Source organism: Castor canadensis, chromosome 12 (genome assembly GCF_047511655.1).
Source record: "Castor canadensis chromosome 12, mCasCan1.hap1v2, whole genome shotgun sequence".
In the NCBI taxonomy this organism is placed as follows: Eukaryota; Metazoa; Chordata; class Mammalia; order Rodentia; family Castoridae; genus Castor; species Castor canadensis.
The window spans coordinates 54536445-54560000 of record NC_133397.1 but is presented as its reverse complement, the minus strand read 5'-3'; the positions used below and the strand labels follow the sequence as shown (position 1 = coordinate 54560000).

At 33.5% G+C, this 23556-nt stretch overlaps 1 protein-coding gene and 1 long non-coding RNA gene across 12 annotated transcripts in view; one reads left to right on the top strand and one right to left on the bottom strand.

Annotated features, from left to right (window-relative positions):
* The window catches only part of Ehbp1 (EH domain binding protein 1), a 331176-nt gene that overhangs the window by 76308 nt on the left and 231312 nt on the right, over positions 1-23556 (bottom strand). For 9 of the 10 annotated variants that reach the window (XM_074049828.1, XM_074049829.1, XM_074049827.1 and 6 more), the window contains 2 exons: positions 21409-22311; positions 14437-14580 (listed from right to left, as the gene is read on the bottom strand). In XM_074049828.1, the coding sequence (XP_073905929.1) occupies positions 14437-14580; positions 21409-22311 (1047 nt within the window). The remainder of the gene's footprint in view (positions 1-14436; positions 14581-21408; positions 22312-23556) is intronic. The other variant, XM_074049836.1, reaches the window with a different exon arrangement.
* The window catches only part of LOC141414824 (uncharacterized), a 129799-nt gene that overhangs the window by 78546 nt on the left and 27697 nt on the right, over positions 1-23556 (top strand). For both annotated transcript variants that reach the window (XR_012439705.1, XR_012439704.1), the window contains exon 3: positions 20305-20415. This is a non-coding gene — a long non-coding RNA (uncharacterized lncRNA). The remainder of the gene's footprint in view (positions 1-20304; positions 20416-23556) is intronic.

Genomic DNA, 23556 nt, shown 5'->3' with positions numbered 1-23556 from the left:
AGGACTAATAATTTAAAGAATAAAAATAGTTGCACATATATATTAAATGGACAGAGAAGAAAATAAACTTGCTAACATTTTATAAAACAGAGTAAGTATTACAAAACTAGAGAGCTTTCTTTTTTATACTTAATTTTTAAAATGCAGTTTAACCCTCTTTTGGAAAGGGGACTGTTTCAAAGGGCTTGTTTTTATAACCACCTTGTCAAAGAAGGTCAGAAACATTCAAGTATAAAGTCACTACACTGCTGTGGCACAAATAGATTCTGCGGCTAAAATCAAACAAAGACCAATTAAACTAATCATAACGTCCCAGTGAACACAAGGAAGTTCACCTGGTATTTCTGGACTTCTTTCGTAAATTTTCAAATCTACTCAGTTCTTGGTATTATAATTACCTTGACCAAAATACTGTGAAATTACTGCTGTGATCTACTAATGGCTGCAAAAATCAAGTCGTTGTGGTTTCATGCCAAGGGGCCATAGCAAGGTGGCGCAATGATTTCTGACACAGAAGACAACTTCTGAAAACTCAAAAGGGAAAATTAACGGGATGTGGTTTACATTGCCAAAGACTGTTCATTAATTACCAATTTAATCACTGCTGGAGGCATGACATTACAAAAATCTGGCTGAAAGTTCTAATAGATTATGAAGACCACCTAAGAAGAGTGACCAAGAAATGTACAAAACAATTAATACTGTTTCACTGCTATCAAAGACACTCAGATTATTTTACATCAAGTGAAGCAAAGGAATTAGTAGCTTCACAGTGCCACCACTAGGAACTTTAAATATAATAGCACACAATTAGTAATGCACATGTGACTTAGTTCAAGGCATATATCCTTGGGAAAGCCAGAACATGATAAGGAGAACAAAAGAAACATTAAAAAATGAAATGAATGAAGATTTAAACTCTACTCTTGTGCATGCTGAGCGACAATAGAATAGGCTATATAAAATACAGCTTTAGTAATGGTGATACCATCCTAGGATGTTTAACACAACACTGAACAGCCATATGGCAAATGTCCATGGCCATTAATAGTGGCATAAAAGGAGTGTTCCTAATGCTAACACACCTAGCTCTAGCTTCATGCATTCATGGCATTCTTGAAATAAATAAGACTTTTGAGGTTAGGGGCTTATAGTCATATAATGGAAAAGATGCTTCAGAGTTTTTCCCCCCACAATGCTGGTGTTTTGTGTGACTTTGAAGATACGCTAGCAAGCTAACAATATGTTTTCTAAGAAGTCTAGTAACCATTGTTAGGATTGCAGACTTCAAATCAACTTAAATTTAGACATAATAGATAAGCTATTATTTAAATCACAGAGAATAAAACCTACTACCTTGTATAGAGATATTTATGCTGAACACAGAATTATACTGGCATTATTCTCCTCTAAAATGTAACTATAAAAAGATGAGACATACACTGAAGAATGTTTTACTGGTCTGAAATGGATTATGTACATTAAATCTTTTGACCATGGTGTTAAAGTAAGAAATACAAAATATATTTTCATCACAGTGCCCTAAGCATGGATATTCTAGCTCATATGGAGAATAAAATACTCTATATGTTATTAAAGGTTTTAGATTTCTTTTTATAATACCTGATAACTGATGTCCCTTTTAAATGAAATTATAAATGCAACCTTAACCTACTTCTTCCTAATAATAGAACTGGTAATATGTGTAATTAGGAAAATAAAAATTTTAATTTTAATTTTTTTTTTTTTGGTGGTACTGGGGTTTGAACTCAGGGCTTCACACTTGCTAGATAGGCATTCTACCACTTGAGGCAAGTACCCAACCCCTTGAACTTAATCTTAAAGCTTTGATTTGTAGAGGCTATATAAATGTAACATTATTTATAAATATATAAGTATAATCTTAAGTATAAATATGTCAGTGTTCATAAATATATAAGCATAATTTTTATCATATATTTATGATGATATATATTTAGAACATATACATATGAAAACTATAGGAAAAGTTACTATCAGGTTTTATAAAAATGGTGTTTAACCAACTGGATGTTCACTGCTTCTTTTATTATCTGGAGAAAATCTAGTGATCTTATCTAAGTCCACTATAATTACCAACATGACAGACTAGTTCCATTTCAATCAATATTTTCCAATTGACATCAAAAGTACAAGACTGATGTCCCACACTTCCTGGCAACAAAATGCCTTTTAAAGGTTTAATTAGCTTTACAAGAACAGCTTGCATTCTCTTCATTCTTACATAATAAGCCATTTGGACACATTTTCAAAGGCCAGTAAAGAAGTCTCTAGATCTGTATTCTTTTGGATTACTAGTCTTTGCAGTTAACTGAGAACTGACCAAACTAAAATCTTTTCCCGTACACACAATTTTTTTTAGAGGATTCAAACATTCCTACAAACCTTTGAAGATACTACAATCTTTCTAGGACTTGCTGCTAACTTGCAGTTTGATCCTGTCACCTACTAAGCAAGAATAGGCCCTTTACCAATCAAGTAGGTCATTACACTGGCAGATTAAATATTAGGGGAAAAACTTCCGGTCTGTTTTTTAATAGCATTGTAATTCTTTCCTGATATTTCTTTTAAAGAAGGTTCCAGATACCTAATAACTATCTTCAAATCATACTCTGGTGCTATATAATTATTACTGGAACCACATATTTTAAGTTCACTGATTGTTGTGATTAGACTAATTAGACTGAAGATTCATCTGGATTCTCATTTTAGATTTTCTACTTACAAAATAATAAATAAACTTTTGTGGTATCATTCTTCTGGTAGGTTCAAAGTACTTCACAAATATCCTAACAACAATTACAAGGACTGTAGTATAGAATGTATTATTAGAGTGTATTAATCCTAAACTTTGGCAAATTAAGTATAAATATCTCAAATATTTATATAATTACATCATTAAATGTAATGGTGGGCTTATTAAATGCATTTTTTAAAGCAATTATATTCCAATGCAGAGCAAGAGTCTGACATAGACCAGCTTGTTAAATTCTATTTTTACATATCTGGAAGAAAATGTAGGGGAAATAGGATAAAGAAAATATTTTAAAGTACTGTCCTTTCTTAAATTTTATTTGATCATTTTTACATTTACTTACATGTGTATGCATTATTTGGGCCACCTCCCTCCCAAAAAATACTGTCTTAAAATTACATTTTTCTTGGAGTTTGTGTTTTTTATATATATTATATAATCAAAACGGTTGTTTTGGATGATATAATTGGTAGACAGCTGAAGTTGCTGAACGCCTGAGTTGTACTTTGGAAAAAAATGATTTTAAATTCATACCTAAAACTTACATTAATAAAAAGCAATATTTGAAAATCTTTATCAACAAAAAGAATGGGAAGAATACAAACCACATAGATCCAGAGTAATGAAATTTGTCTTCTATAGAAAAAAAGTAATGTCAGGAAACAACTAAACATGTTAAATGACATATATAAACTATGTAAAGGTCAAAGCAGGCTTGAAGATATACCTCAATGGGACAGCATATGCTCAACGTGTGTGAGCGCCTCCTCCCCACCAGAAAAAAAAAAAAGGTACAGGATACAAACACAATGATTTTTTAATATAAATGACTTTCCTTGAAAAAGACTTAGAAGACAATATACTTGCACCAAGTCCTCATTAAAATATGCAATGGTAGTCCTGGCAAAAATTAAGAAAAAAAAAGTTTATAGTACCTGTGTTTGTGAGTTGTCCTTTAAAAGAAATTACAACTTAACTTTTTCCCAAGGATAATTAAGTAGAGTCTATACATAAGGATCTACCAGATAAGATTACCAAGAGTTGTTTCCTTTTTTTTTTTTGATAGTACTGGAGCTTGAACTCAGGGCCTAGCACTTGAGCAACTCCCCCAGTCCTTTTGTTTTTAGCTTGTTTTTCAGGTAGGATCTCTGGCTAACTTTGTCTCAGTTGACCTGGAACTAGATGTGTGTGCCACTACACCCGGCTCATTTTCTCAGATAGGGTCTACCTCCTTTTGTCTCAACTCGCCTTGAATGGAGATCCTTCTGTCTAGTACCACTACCACATCCGGCCTAAGAGTTGTTTTCAATATTTTAGAAACTGCTTCCCAGCCTTGCAGCCTAAAGCTTACTAATTATATGATGGAATGGTTTAGTACAATGTGATTTAGGGCAGAGTTGGAAGCTGAATTCTAATTTGAATACCAGAATATGGGATGTATCTACATATGTATACCTCATTATATACATGTATTTATGTATATATACATCAGAAACAAGAAAGGTGTCTTAATGTAGGATTTAAGAATAGTAAGAAACAGATGACACAGGGAGCTTTAGTTCCAAAGTGGCAAAAGTAATTTCAGTTGTAACTGACTTGACACAGTGGAACGCTTTAACTTCCTCTGCCCAATAATAATCTATTCTGTTTTAAATATCCCTGAAGAAACATTTGTTTTTCCTGTTTATAAGCCTTCACTACCAAGAAACTCTTTACAGCAAATTTTTCATGTAAGTTTATTTTTTATTAGTTGACATGCAGAGAATATGAAAAACAGCTTTCTACTAGTCCCTTCATTTATTCATTGAACATTTACTGAATACTTGGTGCTAGGGATACCAAGTCCTTGTACTTTGAACAGCTCATAGTTGCATGGGAGAAAGAGATTTATACATAGATAATTATAGTGGAATAAATATATGCTATAGTAAAAATATGTTATCACATACTAGGAAAAAATACAGGAAAGAGAATTAACTTTATTGCAAGGAGTCATGAAAGAAGCGTTCATAGAAGCGTTATTTTGGTAGAAACCAACAAGAAAGGTATTTCAAGGAGAGAACATAAAGTAATTGACACAGAATGAAAGAAATGATGGTACATTCTAGATCTTGTGAACAACTTAGAACTGGACTATAAAATAAAAAGAAAGATGAGCCTGGATGGGGAAGGGACAGGATTTATAAGGACCTTGTGTAAGACCATGTTGAGTAGTTGAGAAGTTTATTCTCTAAGGTAAGTGGGGCTACCCAGGAGGATTTTGAGGCTTCCTATCTTCAAATTAGCACTTAAACTATTTTCCAGTTTTATTTAAATTTTATAAGCTATCTGTCCTTAACTATGTTTTCCCTTTCAATCCCTTAACACTTACCTGCCTCTTCTGTAAATTCTCACTCTCTCAGTCTAGAAGTAGATATAAAAAGTCTCAAAAAAAATCACCCACTTGTACTCAGTACGTGGACATTGTCCCATGTACTATATGCTTCTACTTATGTACTCTATTAGCAATTATTAAAATAGTTCTACTCATTCTTCTTGGTATACACCAGATGGTGCTCAGTTAGTTGTACAGGAATAAGGTACAGAGGGATAAAATACAGAAATTGCTAAAGAACAGCCATGAAGAATGACATTCTGTCATTTCCAGGAAAATGGATAAAAGTAGAGATCATCATGTTAAGTGAAATAAGCCAGATTCAGGATGACAAATACCACATGTGTTCTCTCATATGTAGAATATAAGGGGGGTGATATTTGTGTGCGTGTGTGAACCAGGGGGAGGTAAAAGGGAGAAAGAAAGGGGGAACATGATTGAAGTATATTGTATGCATATATGAAAAGGTCATAATGAAATGCATTTTAAAAACTGTGCAAGAAAGTTTAAAAAAAGGGAGTAGGGGGAATGGGGAATAAGAAAGAGTAACAGAGAGGGTATATATGGTCAAAGTATATTTATGCATGCAGGGAAATATCACCATGAAATTCCTTACTTTGTACAATATATGCTAACACAAAATTTCAAAAAGAAATTACTGGAGAAGCTCTCAGTGGTCTCTTAAACAATAAACAAGTGATATCAGTAAACTCTTCAGTAAACTCTTGAAGATCTGAGGGTCAGCATCCCATTTTTTTTTTTCCCCCAAGACTTCAGGCCATTCATGGGCACCAACTTTTTTTTTATGGATGACACTGGGGTTTGAACTCAGGGCCCTGCACTTGCTAGGCAAGTACTCTACCATTTGAGCCATGCCTCCAGCTCAACTTTTTTTTTTTAATTTAATGAGAATTCTCAGTTAAACTAATAATGAACAGTGGGTAGCAGCAGGTGTATCTCTTCTAGCATAGTACCTTAACTTTCAGTACCAAGCAAAAATTATGAAGGGTAAAACAGATAACAGTAAAGTAAAAAATATCAGCATTAAAAGTTAAAGCACAAATTACAGAGTATAAGCAAAGTAAAGATGAAATTGGGCATTTTCCCTTTTTATTTTGTCAACCAAGTTGGCCAAACTACTTTTCAAAAAAGTACATACCACTGTCTAAGCAATGATATTCTGTATGTGTGTATGTATAATGACTACTCAGAAGTGATAATAAAAATGACCAAATTAAGAAAACTATTTTGTATCTAAAAAGATATTAATCTGATATCAAGTTACATACTGAAAATCTGAAAAGCAAAGGCAATTTCTTTTTTTTTTTTTTTTTGTCTTTTCTTTTTTGGTGCTGGGATCGAACCTAGGGCCTCATGCATGCTAGGCAAGTGCTGTACCACTGAGCTACATCCTAGCCCACAAAGGCAATTTCTAACCCTACCTATATTTGTGAAATTGGACTTACCAGACATTTTATATTCTCTTTATCATTTTAATATTAGTTATAAGCCCTTCTGAATATCAAGTACCAAAACAAGAGCAATAGTCCTGGAATGTATTCTCTTGTTCATAAAACTGGTATTTCTTATAACACATCTCCACATAGGGTTTGACACTGGAAAAGTTAGTAACAGTGGTATGCACAATAAAAGGTCTTTCAATTGAGCTTAAAACTTTAAACTAAGAAGAGGCTACAACAATATCTCCTATGATAGATGTTCTTACAACATGACATTGACATTCGTCCTACTGAGTGGTGGGACTGTCTCCTCTCCTTAAACCTGAGTGGAGCTTTGTGACTATTTAGGCTAATACAATATGGCAGAAGTGATGTTATATGACTTTTAGAGCTAGAATCTTAAGTCACAGTAAAAAAACAATTAACAGAGTAAAGATAACCTATGGAATACAAGAAATATTTGTAAATCATGTATTTTCTAAGGGGTTAATCTCCAAAATCCAAAGGGACCTACTATAACTCAATAGCTATAAACCTCTAAAAATCAGACTCCAAACTTGATTTAAAAATGGGCTTAAGGAGACTGGGAGCAGTGGTTCATGCCTGTAATCCCAGCTACTCACGAGGTGGTGACTGGTGATTGGGAGGATCATGGTTTGACACCAGTCTGGGCAATAAATTAGTGAAACTCTCATCTCAATGAACAAGTCAAACATGGTAGTGCATACCTGTAAACCTAGCTTTTCTGGAGGCATAGGTAGGAGGATGGGAGGCTGCCCCAGGCTAAAATGAAGACCATATCTGAAAAATAACTAAAGCAAAAAGGGCTGGACGCATGGCTTGAGTGGTAGAGTACAAGCACAAGACTCTGAGTTCAAGCCCCAGTATTGCAAAAACAAAAACAAAAAACCACCTAAGGACTTGAATAGACATTTCTCCAAAGAAGAAATATAAATGATCAACAGGTAGAGTATATAAAAAAACGATCAACATCAATAATCATCAGAAAAATGCAAATCAAATCCCAAGGAGATACCATCTCACATTTGTTACAGTGACTACTATTAAAAACAAAAGGTAAAGCCAGGCATAATTGCGCGACATCAAGGCAGACCATGAGTTCAAGGTAAGCCTGGTACACAGTGAAAACCAGTCTCAAAAAAAAAAAAAAAGCAAAATAAATAAAACTAAAAGATACTAAGTGTTGGCAAGAATGTGGAGAAACTGGATCCTCTTTGTAATGTTTATAGGAACATAAGGATGCAGCTGTTATGAAAAAAAGGTATTGGAGGGGTCCCTCAAAAAATTAAAAAAATTTAACTTTCTGGAAATTTATCCAAAAGAACTGAAATTAGGACCTTGAAGAGATATTAGCACTCCCATGTTCACTGCAGCCAAGATGTGAGTGGATAGAAAATATCTGGATTTATCTGACATTTTATATTGTCTTTCTTATATCATTTCAATGAAATACACACACACACACACACACACACACAAGAATACTATCCAGCTTAAAGAAAGAAGGAACTCCTGTACCTGTATAGCATGACTAAATCTTGATGATATAATGCTAAGTGAAATAAGGCAGTCACAGAAGGACAAATATGCATGATTCCATTTAAGGTAGCTAAGAGTCAAATTCATAGTTCAAAGAGTAGAACAGTGGTTGCCAGCGGCTAAAAGAAGGGGGAAATGGGATGTTATTAATGAACAGGTACAAAATTTAAGTTAAGGAAAATGAGAAAGTTCTAAAGATCTGCTATACAATATCATACCTATAGTCAATACCACTGTTTTGTACTCTTAAAAGTTGTTAAGCTGGGTAGGTCTCGTGTTATGTGTTCTTACCACAATAAAATAAAAATAAACAGAGTCTTCCAATCTAGGAACATGCATTTAGATATTCTTTTATATCTTTCAGAATATTTTACATTTTTCTGTTCAGAGGTATTTATATATCTCTTTAAACTTTTTCTTAGCATAAATGATTTTGTTTTTTACTTGACTATAACTGAGTTTTTAAAAATAAATTTTATTGATGTATAATTTGCATAGTCATTTGTACTTATTTTAAGTTTCATGAGTTTTAGAAAATATATACACCTGAGTATTCACACAAAAAATAAAGCTATAGATCCTCTCTTTCCATCCCTCTAAATAGTTTGTTCATATTCCTTTGCAGTTAAGCCAAGGGAAATGTGCTTTCTGTCACTCTATATTAGTTTTGTCTGATTCAAAATTACATGTAAATAATATATATCCTCATGTGTGTTCTCAGTATATTTCTGTCACTCATTTATATTGCAGTGTGTCTCAGCGGCCTGTTCCTTTGGAATGTCAAATAGTATTGGTTGAAATTATCTATACTTATCTGAATTGCTGAAATTATCTCAAATTCTTGGGACTAGAACTGCTTTTAGATTTCAGAGAATTTGGAGTTTTGAGTTTTCAGATTAGGGATGCTCAAACTTATCCTATTATATGACTCCATCATGATGTGTTTATTCACTTGTTGGTGGGCATTTGATTTTGTTTCTGGGTATTACAATAAAAATTGCTATAAACATTTGTGTATAAGTTTTTGTGTGGCACACGTTTATACTTTTCTTGGGCAAATACCTAGGACTAGAATTTCTGAGTAACAGAGTAAGTGTATGTTTAACTTTTAAAAGACATGGCTGATTCTTTTCTAAGATTGTTGCACCATTTTACATTTCCACCGGCAACGTGAGAGACTTCTAGGTGCTCCACATTTTTGTTAACACCTGTTATTGCCAGTCTTAAGTTTTAGCCATTCTCCTCATGATAGAGTGCTTTTCTAGCATGGGAGAGGTCCTGGGTTCAAACCCCAGTATGGCTAGGGGGAGGGGGATGGGAGACATGATTTTTACACATTTAGCCCTTCTCATGGCTATAAAGTGGCACTTTACTGTGTCTTTGATTTGCATTTCCTTGATAACTAATGATGATGCAGATCTTTTTTATGCATATTGGCTATATATATGTGTATATATAAATACATACATAATATATAAATATATTCTTGGAAGATAAATTAATTTTGGATATTAATTTTATGTATAGTAATCTTGCTAAACTTACTTTTAGATAATAATCTACCTATAATTTTTTTGCACTTTTAATATAAAACTGTATTTCTGGTGAATGATGATAGTTTTTATTTATCCCTTTTCATACCTTATCCTTTACTTATTTATTGATTGAATGACTGCAGCCCAAAGTGGCCCTGGAGTTATTGAATAGCCCAGGCTGGCCTCACACTTGTGATTCTCCTGTCTCTGTCTCTGAGAGCAGCAATTATGGGCCTGTGCCACCATATCATTTTTCATACTTTATGCCCTTTATTTTTCTTGTTTCAAGATCTCCATTGTGATGTTGAATAGACTTGATAGTAGACTCCCACCTTTTTCAATATTTAAGATAGAAAGCTTTCAATGCTGCATAAAGAAGTATAATTTTTTTGCTATAATTTTTTGTGTTTTGTTTTTGACACATGGTCTACAGCCCAGGCTGGCCTGAACTCTTGCTCTTCCTTCCTCCATCTCCCAAGTGCTGGAGATAAAGGTATGCCCACCATACTCAGATTAATGGAGTTCTTTTGTATTCATAATTTGCTATAAAATGTGTTATTTTTCTCCTTTGGATGAAATGGAGAATGAGTGGATGTTGGTATTTTTCATATTTTTCCTGTATCGTTGAAATGATTGTGAGCCTTTTCTGCTTTATTCTGTTCTACGCTGAAATGATTTAATTTTTGAAATATCAAACAATCTTAAATTCCTAGAATAAATTCAAATTAGCCATGATGTTAATCTTTTAATATACTACTGGGTTGTTAATGTTTTATGATTTTTTTTTTTCTGTTAAGATATGGTCTTGCTATGTTGCCCAGGCTGGTCTCAAACTTCTGGACTTATGAGATCCTACTGCTTAGGCCTTCTAAGCAGCTGGGACTACAGGCATGAGCCACTGTGAATTCTGCATCTATATTATAAATGATTTTGGCCACTAATTTCCCTTTTCCACAAAAACTTAAGAAATGTATATAAATATATATATTTGTAAGTATGTACATTTGTAAGTATATAAATATGTACATTTATATATTTTAGAAAAAGCTGAGGATGGTCTGGCATTGCATACCTGTGGTTCCAGCTATTCGTACAAGAGGATCTTAGCTTGAGGCCAGCCCAGGCAAACGTAACACCAAACCCTATCTGAAAAACAAACTAAAAGGAAAAGGACTGGGGGCATGGCTTAAGTGGTAGAGTACATGCTTAGGAAGTGAAAGACCCTGAGTTCAATCCCTAGTACTATTAAAAAAAAAAAAAAAAAAAAGGCTGACCTGGGTGTGATGGAGCACACCTGTAATAGGGAAATGATGCCAAGAGATAGGACGAGGATCAAGAGTTTGAAGTCAGCCTGGGCTAAATAGCAAGTTACAGGCAAGTCAGGACAATATAGTAAGACCCTGCCTAAAAAAAAAAGATTTAAAAATAAAAGGAAAAAAAGGCTGTATTATAAGAAAGCCAGGCATTTACACCTTAATCTCTGGGGATACATGCTGTTAGAAGTTGGCCACCATGCTGTGAGGAAACCCAAACTAGAGAAATAGACCATAATGAAAGGCCAGGTGTAGGTGTTCTAAATGACAGTTCATCAGATGTCCTGGCTAAAAGCCAACTCCAGGCAACAAGCCACTTCCATTGTGTCCTATCCAAAAGAATCTAACTCACAGTATCTGTGAACAGAATAAAATGGTTGTTTTGTGACAATAAGCTTTGCAATATTTTTCTGCAGCAATAGATAACTTAAAAGAGGAAGAATATGGAATATCTTTGAGACTATTCAAAGCATAGTTTCATAAGTAACAGGGTACATTTTTGGGTAAGTGTACAACAAATGCATCAAAGCAATCAAACTGGCATGTTGCTAGACAGCTATGTGTCATAGAGCTGCTCTTTCTGGAGAGACTAGCAACTACCAATACATGAATACAAGACAGCTAACTTAAGTCGTACCAGCTGTAGTCAATGGAATAATGAGATGTCATGATTATTTATCAATTATACAACGGTCATCAAGAATTTAATGTCTTCTCAGGGTGAAGAGTAAATCAGCTCTTTATTCTACACTTAGGCATAAACTAAAACCATCAAAGCAAAGAGTTCTTTCCATGACTTTCTTGCTTTTTTTTTTTTTTTTTTTGCTGTACCACTGAGCTATTGCCCCAGCTCCTATGTGTCTCTTCTTAAAACACACACGCACACATATACACACACACCCCTTAAAAATATGTACTCCCAATTAAATTGGGAGGTTTGCAGTTTGAAGCCAGCTGTGGTAAAAAGGTGGCAAGACCCCATCTCAATCAATAACATGGCTGGATGTGCCTGTCACCCCAGCTATGCAGGAGGCCTTAGGTAGGAGGATCAAGGTAGGAGGATCCAGGAAAAAAAAAAAAAAACTTAATAAATCTTTACCATTATTAGTTTCTTAACATCCAACTAACACAGACATGAGATTAAAAGATATTTGAGTATTTCTGATGTTTCATTTGGGAAGTAAAAAGTAGTAGTAAGATTATAGGTACCTTGTACAGAAAAGATGACTGACAATATATTTTTTTCTTGGTGGTACTGCAGTTTGAACTCAGGGGTTCGCACTTGCTAGGCAGGTGCTCTACCACTTGAGCCAAGCCTCCAGCTTGAATAAACTGGATGAAAGAATAAACAAGACTTAAGAGTCAGGATACTTGGATTCTGAACTTAATTTGCCATTGTCTGTGATGCTAAGTAAACTTAAACACCTTTTCTAAACTGACTTCTTAAAATTGCTACAATAATATCTATTCTTACTTCATAAAGATATTGGAAAAATAACCAAGAAGAAATGAAACATAATGCTGTAAGAGCATAATCTCTGAGGGCAGACTGTCTAGGTTCAGTTCCTGGCTCTGTCTGTGATCACTGGTTCTGTGATCATAGGCAATTCATTAATATATATGTCAATTTTCTCAATTGTAAAATGGGGATAATAATACTTACATATTTGTTATGATGATTAAATGAGAAAAATCTATGTGAAAGTACTAGGTCTTTATTGACACAGTCCAAGTACTCAATAATCACTAGATGATAATTATTAAGATATTTTAAATTTATCCTTCAGTAAAATGATTTTTTAAAAAAATCTACTTGGCAGAAAGACCATTTAAATATCAAGCATCTGATTGAAAATCAATTCACAGAATGCTATATATCTTTAGATATCATATTTTAAATTTATATTTAAAAACACAAAGGAACAAATTTTCCTACAATTTCTAGAACTTGAAAGACTATGAAACACAACTTATTATAAATATAATCTCAACAAAACAGCTTTCTTTTAAAATGAATACTCTTTTTGTGCTCTTCAGTTAAAGGGATCCTCCTTCTCATCCACCAAATCTTAGTTCAAATACCCTTCTCCCCTTAGGTCACTCAAGCCTTCACTTACCAAATTATCCTCTACTAGGATCACCCAATTTTCATACATCATAATTACTTTATTTATTTGTTATTGTTATTATCTGTTTATTCCCACTAGAATATAAACTCCACAATGGAAGAAGCTTAATGTTTTCTGTTATTGTGAAAAGACTTGGTACAGATTCACCTGAATCTGGCAAATGACTGAATCAATAAATTGAGGATATTTAGAGATTGTTTTCTTAGGCACTGAAGAAACTAACATGAAGTCTACACAATCTTTCTTAGAAAGAATGATCCTCTAGATTAGCATTTTTCAAACTTTCTTGATCATGATCCATGGTTAAAAATACATTTTATTTCAAGATCTAGTAAGCACACAAACCCATTATCTGAATCAAGTTTCACAAAAAGATGCTATGTTTACTAATTACGACAAATTTTGATATTTTCTAACCTATTCCATTTCTTTTCATTACAAATAATGACCTGGTAAGCTGATTTTATATCTCATTATTTCAGAAAGATGTGAAGTTTGAAAAACAATGCTCAAGATTAGAGATTATTAGACTATTATCTGTGAAGACTTAAAATGAATGTATAGTTTTATGTATATGTGAATTTGGTGGTAGGCAGGGTTAAAACAGTTTTCAGATTCATGAGGAAGTTCATGTGTCCCTACATTTAAGGGCGTCCATTGTTATATGTTTATTATTATTTGTGAAGCACTTCACAAAATATATATAAAATGAGGTTTAATTCAGGAATGGCAGTATATGATAGGAGAAAGCACTGTTTCTAGAGTCTAATAAGGGTTTCATATACTAAATTCACTCTGGGACCTTATACAAGTTACTTTGCCTATGAGCCTCAGTTTTCTTATCTGGAAAGCAGTTGGAATATCTTCACAGATTTATGTAAAATATATATGGTAGGTATTCAATAAATGATAGGTATTATTATTATATTCTCATATTTGCATTAAAATAACTTCCATGAACAAAGTACAATCTTAAACAGAAAGTGAGTACAGATATAAAATGTAAACTAACAAAAACCAGGTTATTTAGGTATATGTGGAATTATATCCCAGGATCTTATTTGTCCTCATAGCTAACACTGCTGTGTAGGAATAATGACAACATGGTCCTATAGGTATGATTTCATCAGTTCAATAGGTATATCAAGTACTCAAAATGGACAAAGTCTGTGGAAAAACAACTTACAAAACTCAGAGCAAATTGCTTCCCACACCCCATTATAACTATGATTATAACGAACAACTTTTAGCTTTTAACCAGCATTCCTTACATCACTTAGCTGCCTATTGCAGAGCGGTGTGGCTGTGTTGGTATTTTGCTTATTCCCTGCCTTTAAAGCTGCATCTCTTCTTGCTTGCTCAAGCAGAACTCTTGCTCTTTCTTTAAGTTCTTCTTGTCTGGATAGCATTCGATGCTTAAAAGCAAAGATACAGAATTAAAAGCCAAAATCAAAAATAACCCCAACAATCTATATTTGTAAACTAATTAAAGGTTAAAGAATCTGTTGAAGGTCAGGAGGAAGACTGTTACATCCATAATAAGATTACCTATATAGAATATTAATGTTGACTAGAAACTGTAGAATAAATACATAAATCTTGACATAAACTGGATTAAATTTAATTATACTTTATTAGAACATATTGTCACAAGTTATGCATTTATACATATGTATGTCTGTGTGTATATATATATACCTCATATTTGCCATGAGAGCAGTATAATCTGGTAGTCAAAGACACTTTTAAAAGTTCAATTTTATTTTTGTAGCTTAATAGAAATAACAATGTACATCCAAATTTATATACTGATATATTCTAAATATCAATGGCAATAATATTTTAAATTTTTTATAATATTTATGGAAAATTCAAAGCTATTATACTTTGTAAAATAAAATTAGAAAACTGGTTCCTTTATTGCTCATTCTCTTTATAATGAAACAGATATATCAGAATTGGAAAAATATTCTCCTGGATTAATTTGTAATTTTACAATGTATTTTTAGAGAACAGAAATCTGTTCTTAAATGCTATCATTAACCAAAAGCACAATCTTCATACTCTTTTTGTTCTTTGGGATAGAACCTTACAAGCAGACCAGGCTGGTTTGGAACTCATGAGACTACTGCCTCAGTCTCCTGAGAAACAGAGATTACAGTTGTTACCACTGCACCCAGTTATCCATACTCTTTATAGTCCAAATTCCTTTTTTCTACTAATGTAGCCAAATTCTGGCTTTAGAAAGCTACTACTGTGGTGCTTAACTTCTTTTACTTCCCTTTCATTATGTAACTTTTATGGTCAAAGAAAAGAAGATAAACAATAAACCTATTATTTCATTTAGCATTATATGAAACTACCTTTTAAAAAAACAGTAATTTCTGTGTCTCTTTGTAATCTTTATATTTGACTAAAACTATTTTTAAACTTTTTTCTGTAATTTTAAGATTTTCCATAAAATGTACAATTCACTGGTGATTGCAATACCTAATTCCAGAACATGTTCATCACTCAAGGCTTGAAGGAAATTAAGCAACAATTTTTCACTTAATAAATACTAATGAAATGAGTAAGTGGTAATGATATACATTAAGTTCATGTTGATAAGACGTGACAGAATTAGTCAGTGGTTAAAATTTCAACACTTTCTCAAAAACAGACAAAATTTAATGAACACTGAATTTTCAATCAAGACTGCAGGCTTTTAATCACTCTCCCACTAATAATAAGCAAAGTCACATTAAGCAGGCTACTTAAAACTATATGCATTCCATTATTTGTCACCTGAAAATTCTGGAATGAGATAGAGCTGGATTCAAATGCTAGTTCCATCACTCAACAGTAGGTAAGTTACTCAACCGCTCTAAGCCTCTGTTTCCTCATTTATAAAATGGGGATAACAGTAGAACATCTCTCATAGGAATGTGTAAAAATTAAGTAATAGAATACCATATTGAACAGTGACACATGGTATGTACTGAGTAAAGGTTCAAATGATGATTTAAAAAACCCATCATTTTCTTTATCTTAGAAATGAGGGCCTTGAAAGTAGATCATCAAGTAGCTCTAACTTCTATAGTTGTTTTCATGATCCCAACCAGCTACATAAATGCTGAAAAACTGTACTGTGGTCTTAAAAGCACATAAGCACCTTTTTCCTGATCAGAAATGTATTTTATATTCATTATAGGGATTTTAGAGGACCCATATAAGTAAAAAGAAGAAAAAATTTAAAAATTAGTAATTGTGGCACCCAGATATCATCACTATAGAATCACGCTTTTCCTTTTCCTCCAGTGCTAGGGATAGAACCCATGGCCTCCTGCATGCTAAGCAACTGCTCTACCATTGAACTATATTCCCAGTTCTAGCATGCTTTTTTTCACTTAATATTTTGTTGTGAATTTGTTCTCATGTCCTTACTATTTTTCTTAAAAACATGATTCCTAGTAGGCTACCTATTCTATTATATAAATATATCATACTAGAGTTAACTTACTTTATTGGACATATAGGTTTTTTGCAATTTTTACCATCATAAATAATGTTTTAATGAACATCCTTCTATGCAAATTTTTATGTACAAGTCTGATTCTCTTCTTAGAAAAAATTCTGGGAAGGAGGATTTCATGAGATACACATTTTTTTTTTTGTGGTACTGGAGATTGAACTCAGGATCACTGAGCTATAATCCTAGACATTTTATCACATTTTTTCACAGGCTGGACTCGAAATTGCAATCCTCCTGCCATAGCCTCTTGAGATGCTGAGATTACAGGCATGTCCCACAGAACTTGACTTGTTTTTTTGGTGTGTGTATATAGGACTGGGGTTTGAACTTAGGCCTTCACACTTGCAAAGTAGGCACTCTGCTGCTTGAGCCACATCTCCAGTCCATTTCTGCTCTGGTTATTTTGGAGATTGGTTTTTGTGAACTATTTGCCAAAGATCCTCTGGATCTAAGCCTCTCATGTAGCTGGGACTATAGCTGTGAGCCACCATACTCAGCTAACATAAACATTTTTTTGAGGGGGGAGGTGTTGGGGTTTGAACCCAGGGCCTTTCACATACCAGACAAGCACTGTATTACTGATCTACATCCCCAGTCCCTGACATAAATATTTTAAAGGGACTTGATATACATTGCTAAATTGCCCTTCAGATGAAAGCCCAGATGCTGTCATTTGGGCTATGCTTTCATCTGGGATATGATTGTTTTTTAGTGTTATTATAATCAAAACTAAAGAAATGCTGTGAGCATAAAATTTAGGAACATGGACTTTGGAGTCAAACACTATCGGTTCTCAATTTAAACTTTAACATTTATTATACGATCTTACATAATTTTGTAAACTCCAGACTTTCTACATATAAAATACAATTCAACCATTTACCTCATAGGTTTTAAAATTTAAAACAGATATGTATAACATATATAACTGTCATAACATGTCATAGGTATTCAAATGGACAACATTGTAAGTGTCATGTCTATAAAGCCATATTGTTGTATTTCCTATAATTCATGCTTATAAGATTCACAATTATTTTACCAATTACTAAGAAGAAAAACACTGCCAATTAAATTCTAATATACTATGTATAAGTAATATCTTGATTAAAATATGAAAAGATATATATCTGAGAACTGATATAATTTAGTGGATAAAAGAGAAACAGATATTTGATTGTCTAAAACTTAGCTGCTACATATAACTTGTAAAAAGCCTATTAAATATCAGCACTCAAATTTCAATTTTTTGTGTCAGACAACCTAGTACCAAACAAATCTTTAGATTTACTCAAAGCAAAATTCTGACCCACAAACCAATGGTCAATGAACAAACATATATGGAGCTATAAATAGATGGTGCTTCCATCACTCAGTACAGAACTTTAATCATGCAAGTGGAATTGTGGCATGACAGAATTTGAACTAAGATGGTTCTTAGAGATTATTTCATTTAATATATATGAAAAAAAAGATTGAGAATTTAAACAGCTAGTTAATGTTGTACACTGGTAATTATTGGCCAAGTTAAAATGAGAATATAGGTTTACAGATTCTCAGTCTAGAGTATTTCTAATTTTTGGTCTTTAACCAAACATACTTGCCTTAAAAATCTGGTTTATAAGGAAAATCTGGATTGAATATTACAACTAAGGCTCATCAAATTCTGCCACAGTCAATCACTAGATGTTTACTCAACTACTCTATAAGCATACTATGTTGTCCTGAAAGCTTTCAGAAAGGTTTAACTACTTAGGACCTTTAATTTGAGATTTTTTTTTTAGGAGAAAAGGGCCTTATTTATAGAAAAGGGCTACTATATTTCTTTTTTATTATAAAAATTAACTAACTGAGTGAATTAATGGGTTTTCTGTGACATTTCCATACATGCATCTATCATGCTTTGATTCTATCTTCTCTACTACTATATTTCTTTGATTCTAATATGCACATTCTTTCATAAGACTTTGAAAATTCATGAATGATGGTACTTTATAACCTGTCACCCAGGTCACAGTTAAGATATAGCTGTATACCTGTTTGTTACCTGATAATTTCTTGGTGTTTCAGTAAACAGCCACTTGAATACAGTCCTTTCTCAGATTGGTTCCAGGACCCCTTGTGGATTTTCTGCAGATGCTTGGGTCACTTATATAAAATAGCATACTATTTGTATATAACCTATGCATATCCTCCCATATACTTTAAATCCACACTAGATTACTTATAATAACTAGTACCATGTAAATGCTATGTCAGTAGTTGTTACACTGTATTGTTCAGAGAATAACAACAAAAACAAAAGTCTGTACATGTTTAATACAGATGCAATATTTTTGCCATATTTTCAATCTGTGGTTGGTTGAATCTGCCGATGTAGAACCTGTGGCTATGAAGGATTGACTATACTATGCAAGAAAGGAACATAATACCAGGTTACTGTCTAAAAATCTTCTTTTGGGACCTTCTGGTAAAGTCAAAAAAGTGCTATTATTAATAAGTGTTAATGACTTGGAAGAAAATATGAGAGATGGTTGTAGAAATATGCTGTAATTCAGAGGTTCTCCAACTTTTTGGACTCAGCACTCTTTGTAAGCTTAAAATTTACTGAAAATAGCAAAGAGTTTTTGCTATGTGGAATATACCTATTGATAACTAGTCATTTTGGAAATTAAAACTGGGAGATTTAAAAACTATGTATTTTTCACTTAGAAATAGCCATAAACATATGGCCATTTAGAAATAGCCATATTTCAATTAAAAATGAACTACTAAACTTTAAGAACAAATACTAAAACTAAGAATGGCATTTTTTTTACACTTTTTATAAATCTTTTTAATGAAAGAAAAAAAGCAACAAACTATTTGTATTCAATCTGGTAAATACCAGGAATTATGCAGCCTCCAGAAAACTCTACAAAAACTCTAAATCAAAAAGTGATTCAGAAGAGTTGGATTATAAATGTGAAAACCTTTTAGGAATACTTTATTCAGTTTAGTTTATTTCAAATTTCCTTTTAGAATAAATACATAAATGTGTTGAAAATCCAGGCATATGACTGGGGGTGTAGCTCAATTAGTAGAGCATTTGGTCAGCCATGTGCATGAGGCCCTCGGTTCAATCCTCCTTCTACAAAAACAAAAAAGTATGCCTAAGTCTAAAAGAATTATTTCAATAGCTATAAGATAAAAACTCAATAATTGGAAAACCTTGTGTCATAATTTCACTGGTAATTTTTTGTACATAATACAATAGTATGTATTTTAGAACTGATGACAACAGATATTCAATATAGTAAATATCCCTCTGAGAGGAAAAGTTTGAATGCTACTGAGTGTTTTTTTTTTTTTTTTGAGGCAGGGTCTACGTAGCCCAGCATCATAAAATTCTTCTGTCTTGACCTCCTAAACACTAGGATTACCAGGAATGAACCACCATTCCTGGTAGTACTGCTACAGGGAAAAATACAATTTGGCATATACATTTTTCCCCCTGGTGGTGGAACTGGGGTTTGAACTCAGAACCTGCACACTTGCTAGGCAAGTGCTCTAGCACTTGAGCCATGCTGTTCCTATCTCACATTTACCCCCCTTTTTTTTTTTTTTGCTTTGGTTTATTTTTCAGATACAGTCTTGCTTTGACCAGGCCTGGCCTTGAACTGCAATCCTTTAACCTCCACCTACTGTGTACCTGAGATTACAGGCATGTACTACCAAACCCAGCTTGTTTTTTGAGGTAGGTTTGTGTTAAGCTTTTGTCCATTTTAGCCTCTAACTATGCTCCTTACATCTACATCTCCCTCATAGACAACAATCACTGCAATGCCTGGCACTGGTGCACTTTCGTTTTTGTGGTGTACTAGAGCTTGAACTCCAGGGCTTCATGTTCGCAAACAGGTGCTCTACTGCTTGACCCACATTTCCAGTCCATTTCATTCTAGTTATTTTGCAAATGAGGTCTCACAAACTATTTGCCCAGGCTGGTCTCGAGCCGTGACTCCTAATCTCAGCCTCCCAAGAAGCTAGGATTACAGGCATGAGCCACTAGTGCCCAGCAAGCATATGCATTTTAAAATGACACTTTCATTAAATAGAACAGAAATATCTTTGACTTATTCTCATGGTAATATATTCTGTTTTTATAAGTTAAGAAATATTACTTTGATTTGAAAAGTTGACATTCTTTATCCTTCAATCTTGCAACTGGGCTTAAAATATCACATCACAAACTTTCTATAGAGAGCATGTATATTTCTGACTTTTCTACAATGAGAAATTATATCTAAATTTTATTATTGTTATTATTTTGTGGTACTAGGGGTTAAACTCAGGGCCTAGCATTTGCTAGGCAGGCACTCTACCACTTGAGCCACTCTACCAGCTCTTTTCGTGTTGATTACTTTTGAGACAAGGTTTTGCTTTATGCCTGGATCTGCTGGACTGTATTCTTCCTATTTTCCCTTCCTTGTACAGCAGGGATGACAGGTGTGAACCACCATAAGCAGCCATTAGTAGAGATGGGGGTCTCGAAAACTTTTAACCAGGTTGGATTCAAATGATCCTTCCAGTCTCTGCTTCCCAAATATGAGGATTACTGGCTTGAGTCACCTTGCCAGTCTCTAACCTTTAATAATTTGTAATGTCTTAAAAGTATTCTATGTATACAAAAAAAATACAAAAACATAAGACTATTACCAAATATGTGTAGTCATTGTTCTAACCCACTTACCTGGACGGTTTTGGTAGAATGATCTGTATGATTTAAAGTGGTTCTATCAGCATCTGGATCAGATTCTGTCTGCCTCAGGGAAGCACATTTTTTCTTCGCAAACTCTGCATCTCTATTGTATGAGTATCCAAGTTTAGAAGTAGGAGATAAACTTGGCTTTTTGAAAGGTGATTCAGCATCTGATCTGCATTGTAGGGGTCTGGAATTCTCTTTTTTATCTTGCTCCAAGTTACTAATGATGTCTACAGTTGGAAGTTTTTGCCGGTCAGCCTCCTCACAAATCAAGGGTGGAGACATATCCTTCTTTTTATCATTAACATATAAGTCACTTAATTCTAAAGTCTCAGTTTTTAGTAGTCTCTTCTTACTTAACAAAAGCTGTGCTTGGGTTGAATCTATATTGGAACATATTCCAGGGTCATCAGATCCTGAAGTCCTTTCAGAGCTCTGCTGGGACTTTTGGGGTTCCGTGTCATTTTTAGTCCTGCGAGAATAAGGGGAGGCTGGACTTGGACTAAGGTGATCATCAGGAGTCTGATGCTCACTTTCTGATTCTCCAACACCACTATCATTTACAAACACTGAGTCGTCCTGTGATAAGAAGTCCACTGCTCCACTCTTAGGCTGTTGCAGTTCAGGTTCCCGATTCAGATCACTAAGCTCTGCATAGAATTTTTCTTGATCAACAGAACTGTTTGTATCTGTTTCATAGATTCCAACTTTATATGTGCTTTTACTGCTGTTTTCCTCTATCTGAACAACATTGAGTTCCTGGCCACTGAAATGTGCCCTTATTTGATACAGATAAGTCATAACAGTCAGTTTGTCAGGAATTGCTAATAAAACCATATCAGAAGGTTCCAATAACCGGGAAATTCCTATGCTGGCAAATCCATCATAAGCCTTCAAAGGGAAGAAAAAAAAAAGATATATTGAAGTACTCAGACAATCCATCCACTTCAAAAACAGCAAAATTAAAATTTTTTTTGTTGTTAGGTAGATAATGTTACTGAGATTATGCCACATGAAAAAAATAAAACTCCCAAAAGTCAGAAATGTGTAAAAATAGGGTAGATGTGAGAGGAAAGAATTTACTAAGTAACAACTGAAATATTCTTTCCCAAAAGAAATGTGAAAATGAGAGTTAAACAAACAAAAATCTTAGAATGGGTTTTTAAGACAAGGAACTAAGATATAAAGAAATATTAGACTAACATATCTTGAGTTTTATCATTCCCTATCAACCTCGCTTTTCCAAGGTCATGTAATTGCAATGATTTGTAAAGAATAAGTAGAGTTAGGTTAAATCCAAAGAACATTACCTGACAAAAAATACAAATAAATGCTACTTAAGCTTATAAACATAGAAATGTTTTTAAATGCCCAATTATGATCCATTTTCATAATGAGAAGAGTGGCTTCATTTTTACTTTATCCATTTTGGAAAGAATGAAACGTTCTGAGTACTACAACCTAGTTGAGAATGTGAGGCTGCATTGTATTTTTTGTTAGCCTTTAAATAACTGTGGCACATCAGGTTTTTCTAGTTTTGAAGAATCAAAGCTGTTTCTCAATTTACAATTAATTATTGTTATCCTGAACTAACTCTTGAAAACAGCATTGTGTTGCTAGGAAGAATAGCTAAAGGTTTATATATACTCTTGGAGAAAGAATTCTAATAAGGATTCTGTAAAATATTCTTGCTTTGGGATATTAAAATGTCTATTCTTAACAACTTAGATTTAGGAGTATGATTCAGAGCCTTTCTTAAAAGAAATGTTAGGAAATTATTTAACAATTGAGAAGGAATCAGTCTTTTGCACTTACATGTTAAAGTACATTTCTATCTTTGAATTTAATCTGTATTCCTCCTGTAGTTTAATGAATGTTGTGGAATAAGTAAGAAAGAAAATGAAAACTAAATCGTGATACCGAAACCTCTTCCAATTTTCACAGCATTATTCTTCACAATATAGGTACTTCAAAATATTTACTAGTGAATGACTCAGTTGGTGTGCATGTATAGGCTTGTTTGTTATTTTACAGTTTTAGGAAAATTAAAGTCACTTTTCTCCTTGTGTGTCTTGACTTGATTGACACACATCAACTGCAGACCATCAGGAAAAGCACCACAGGCAGTATTCTAAA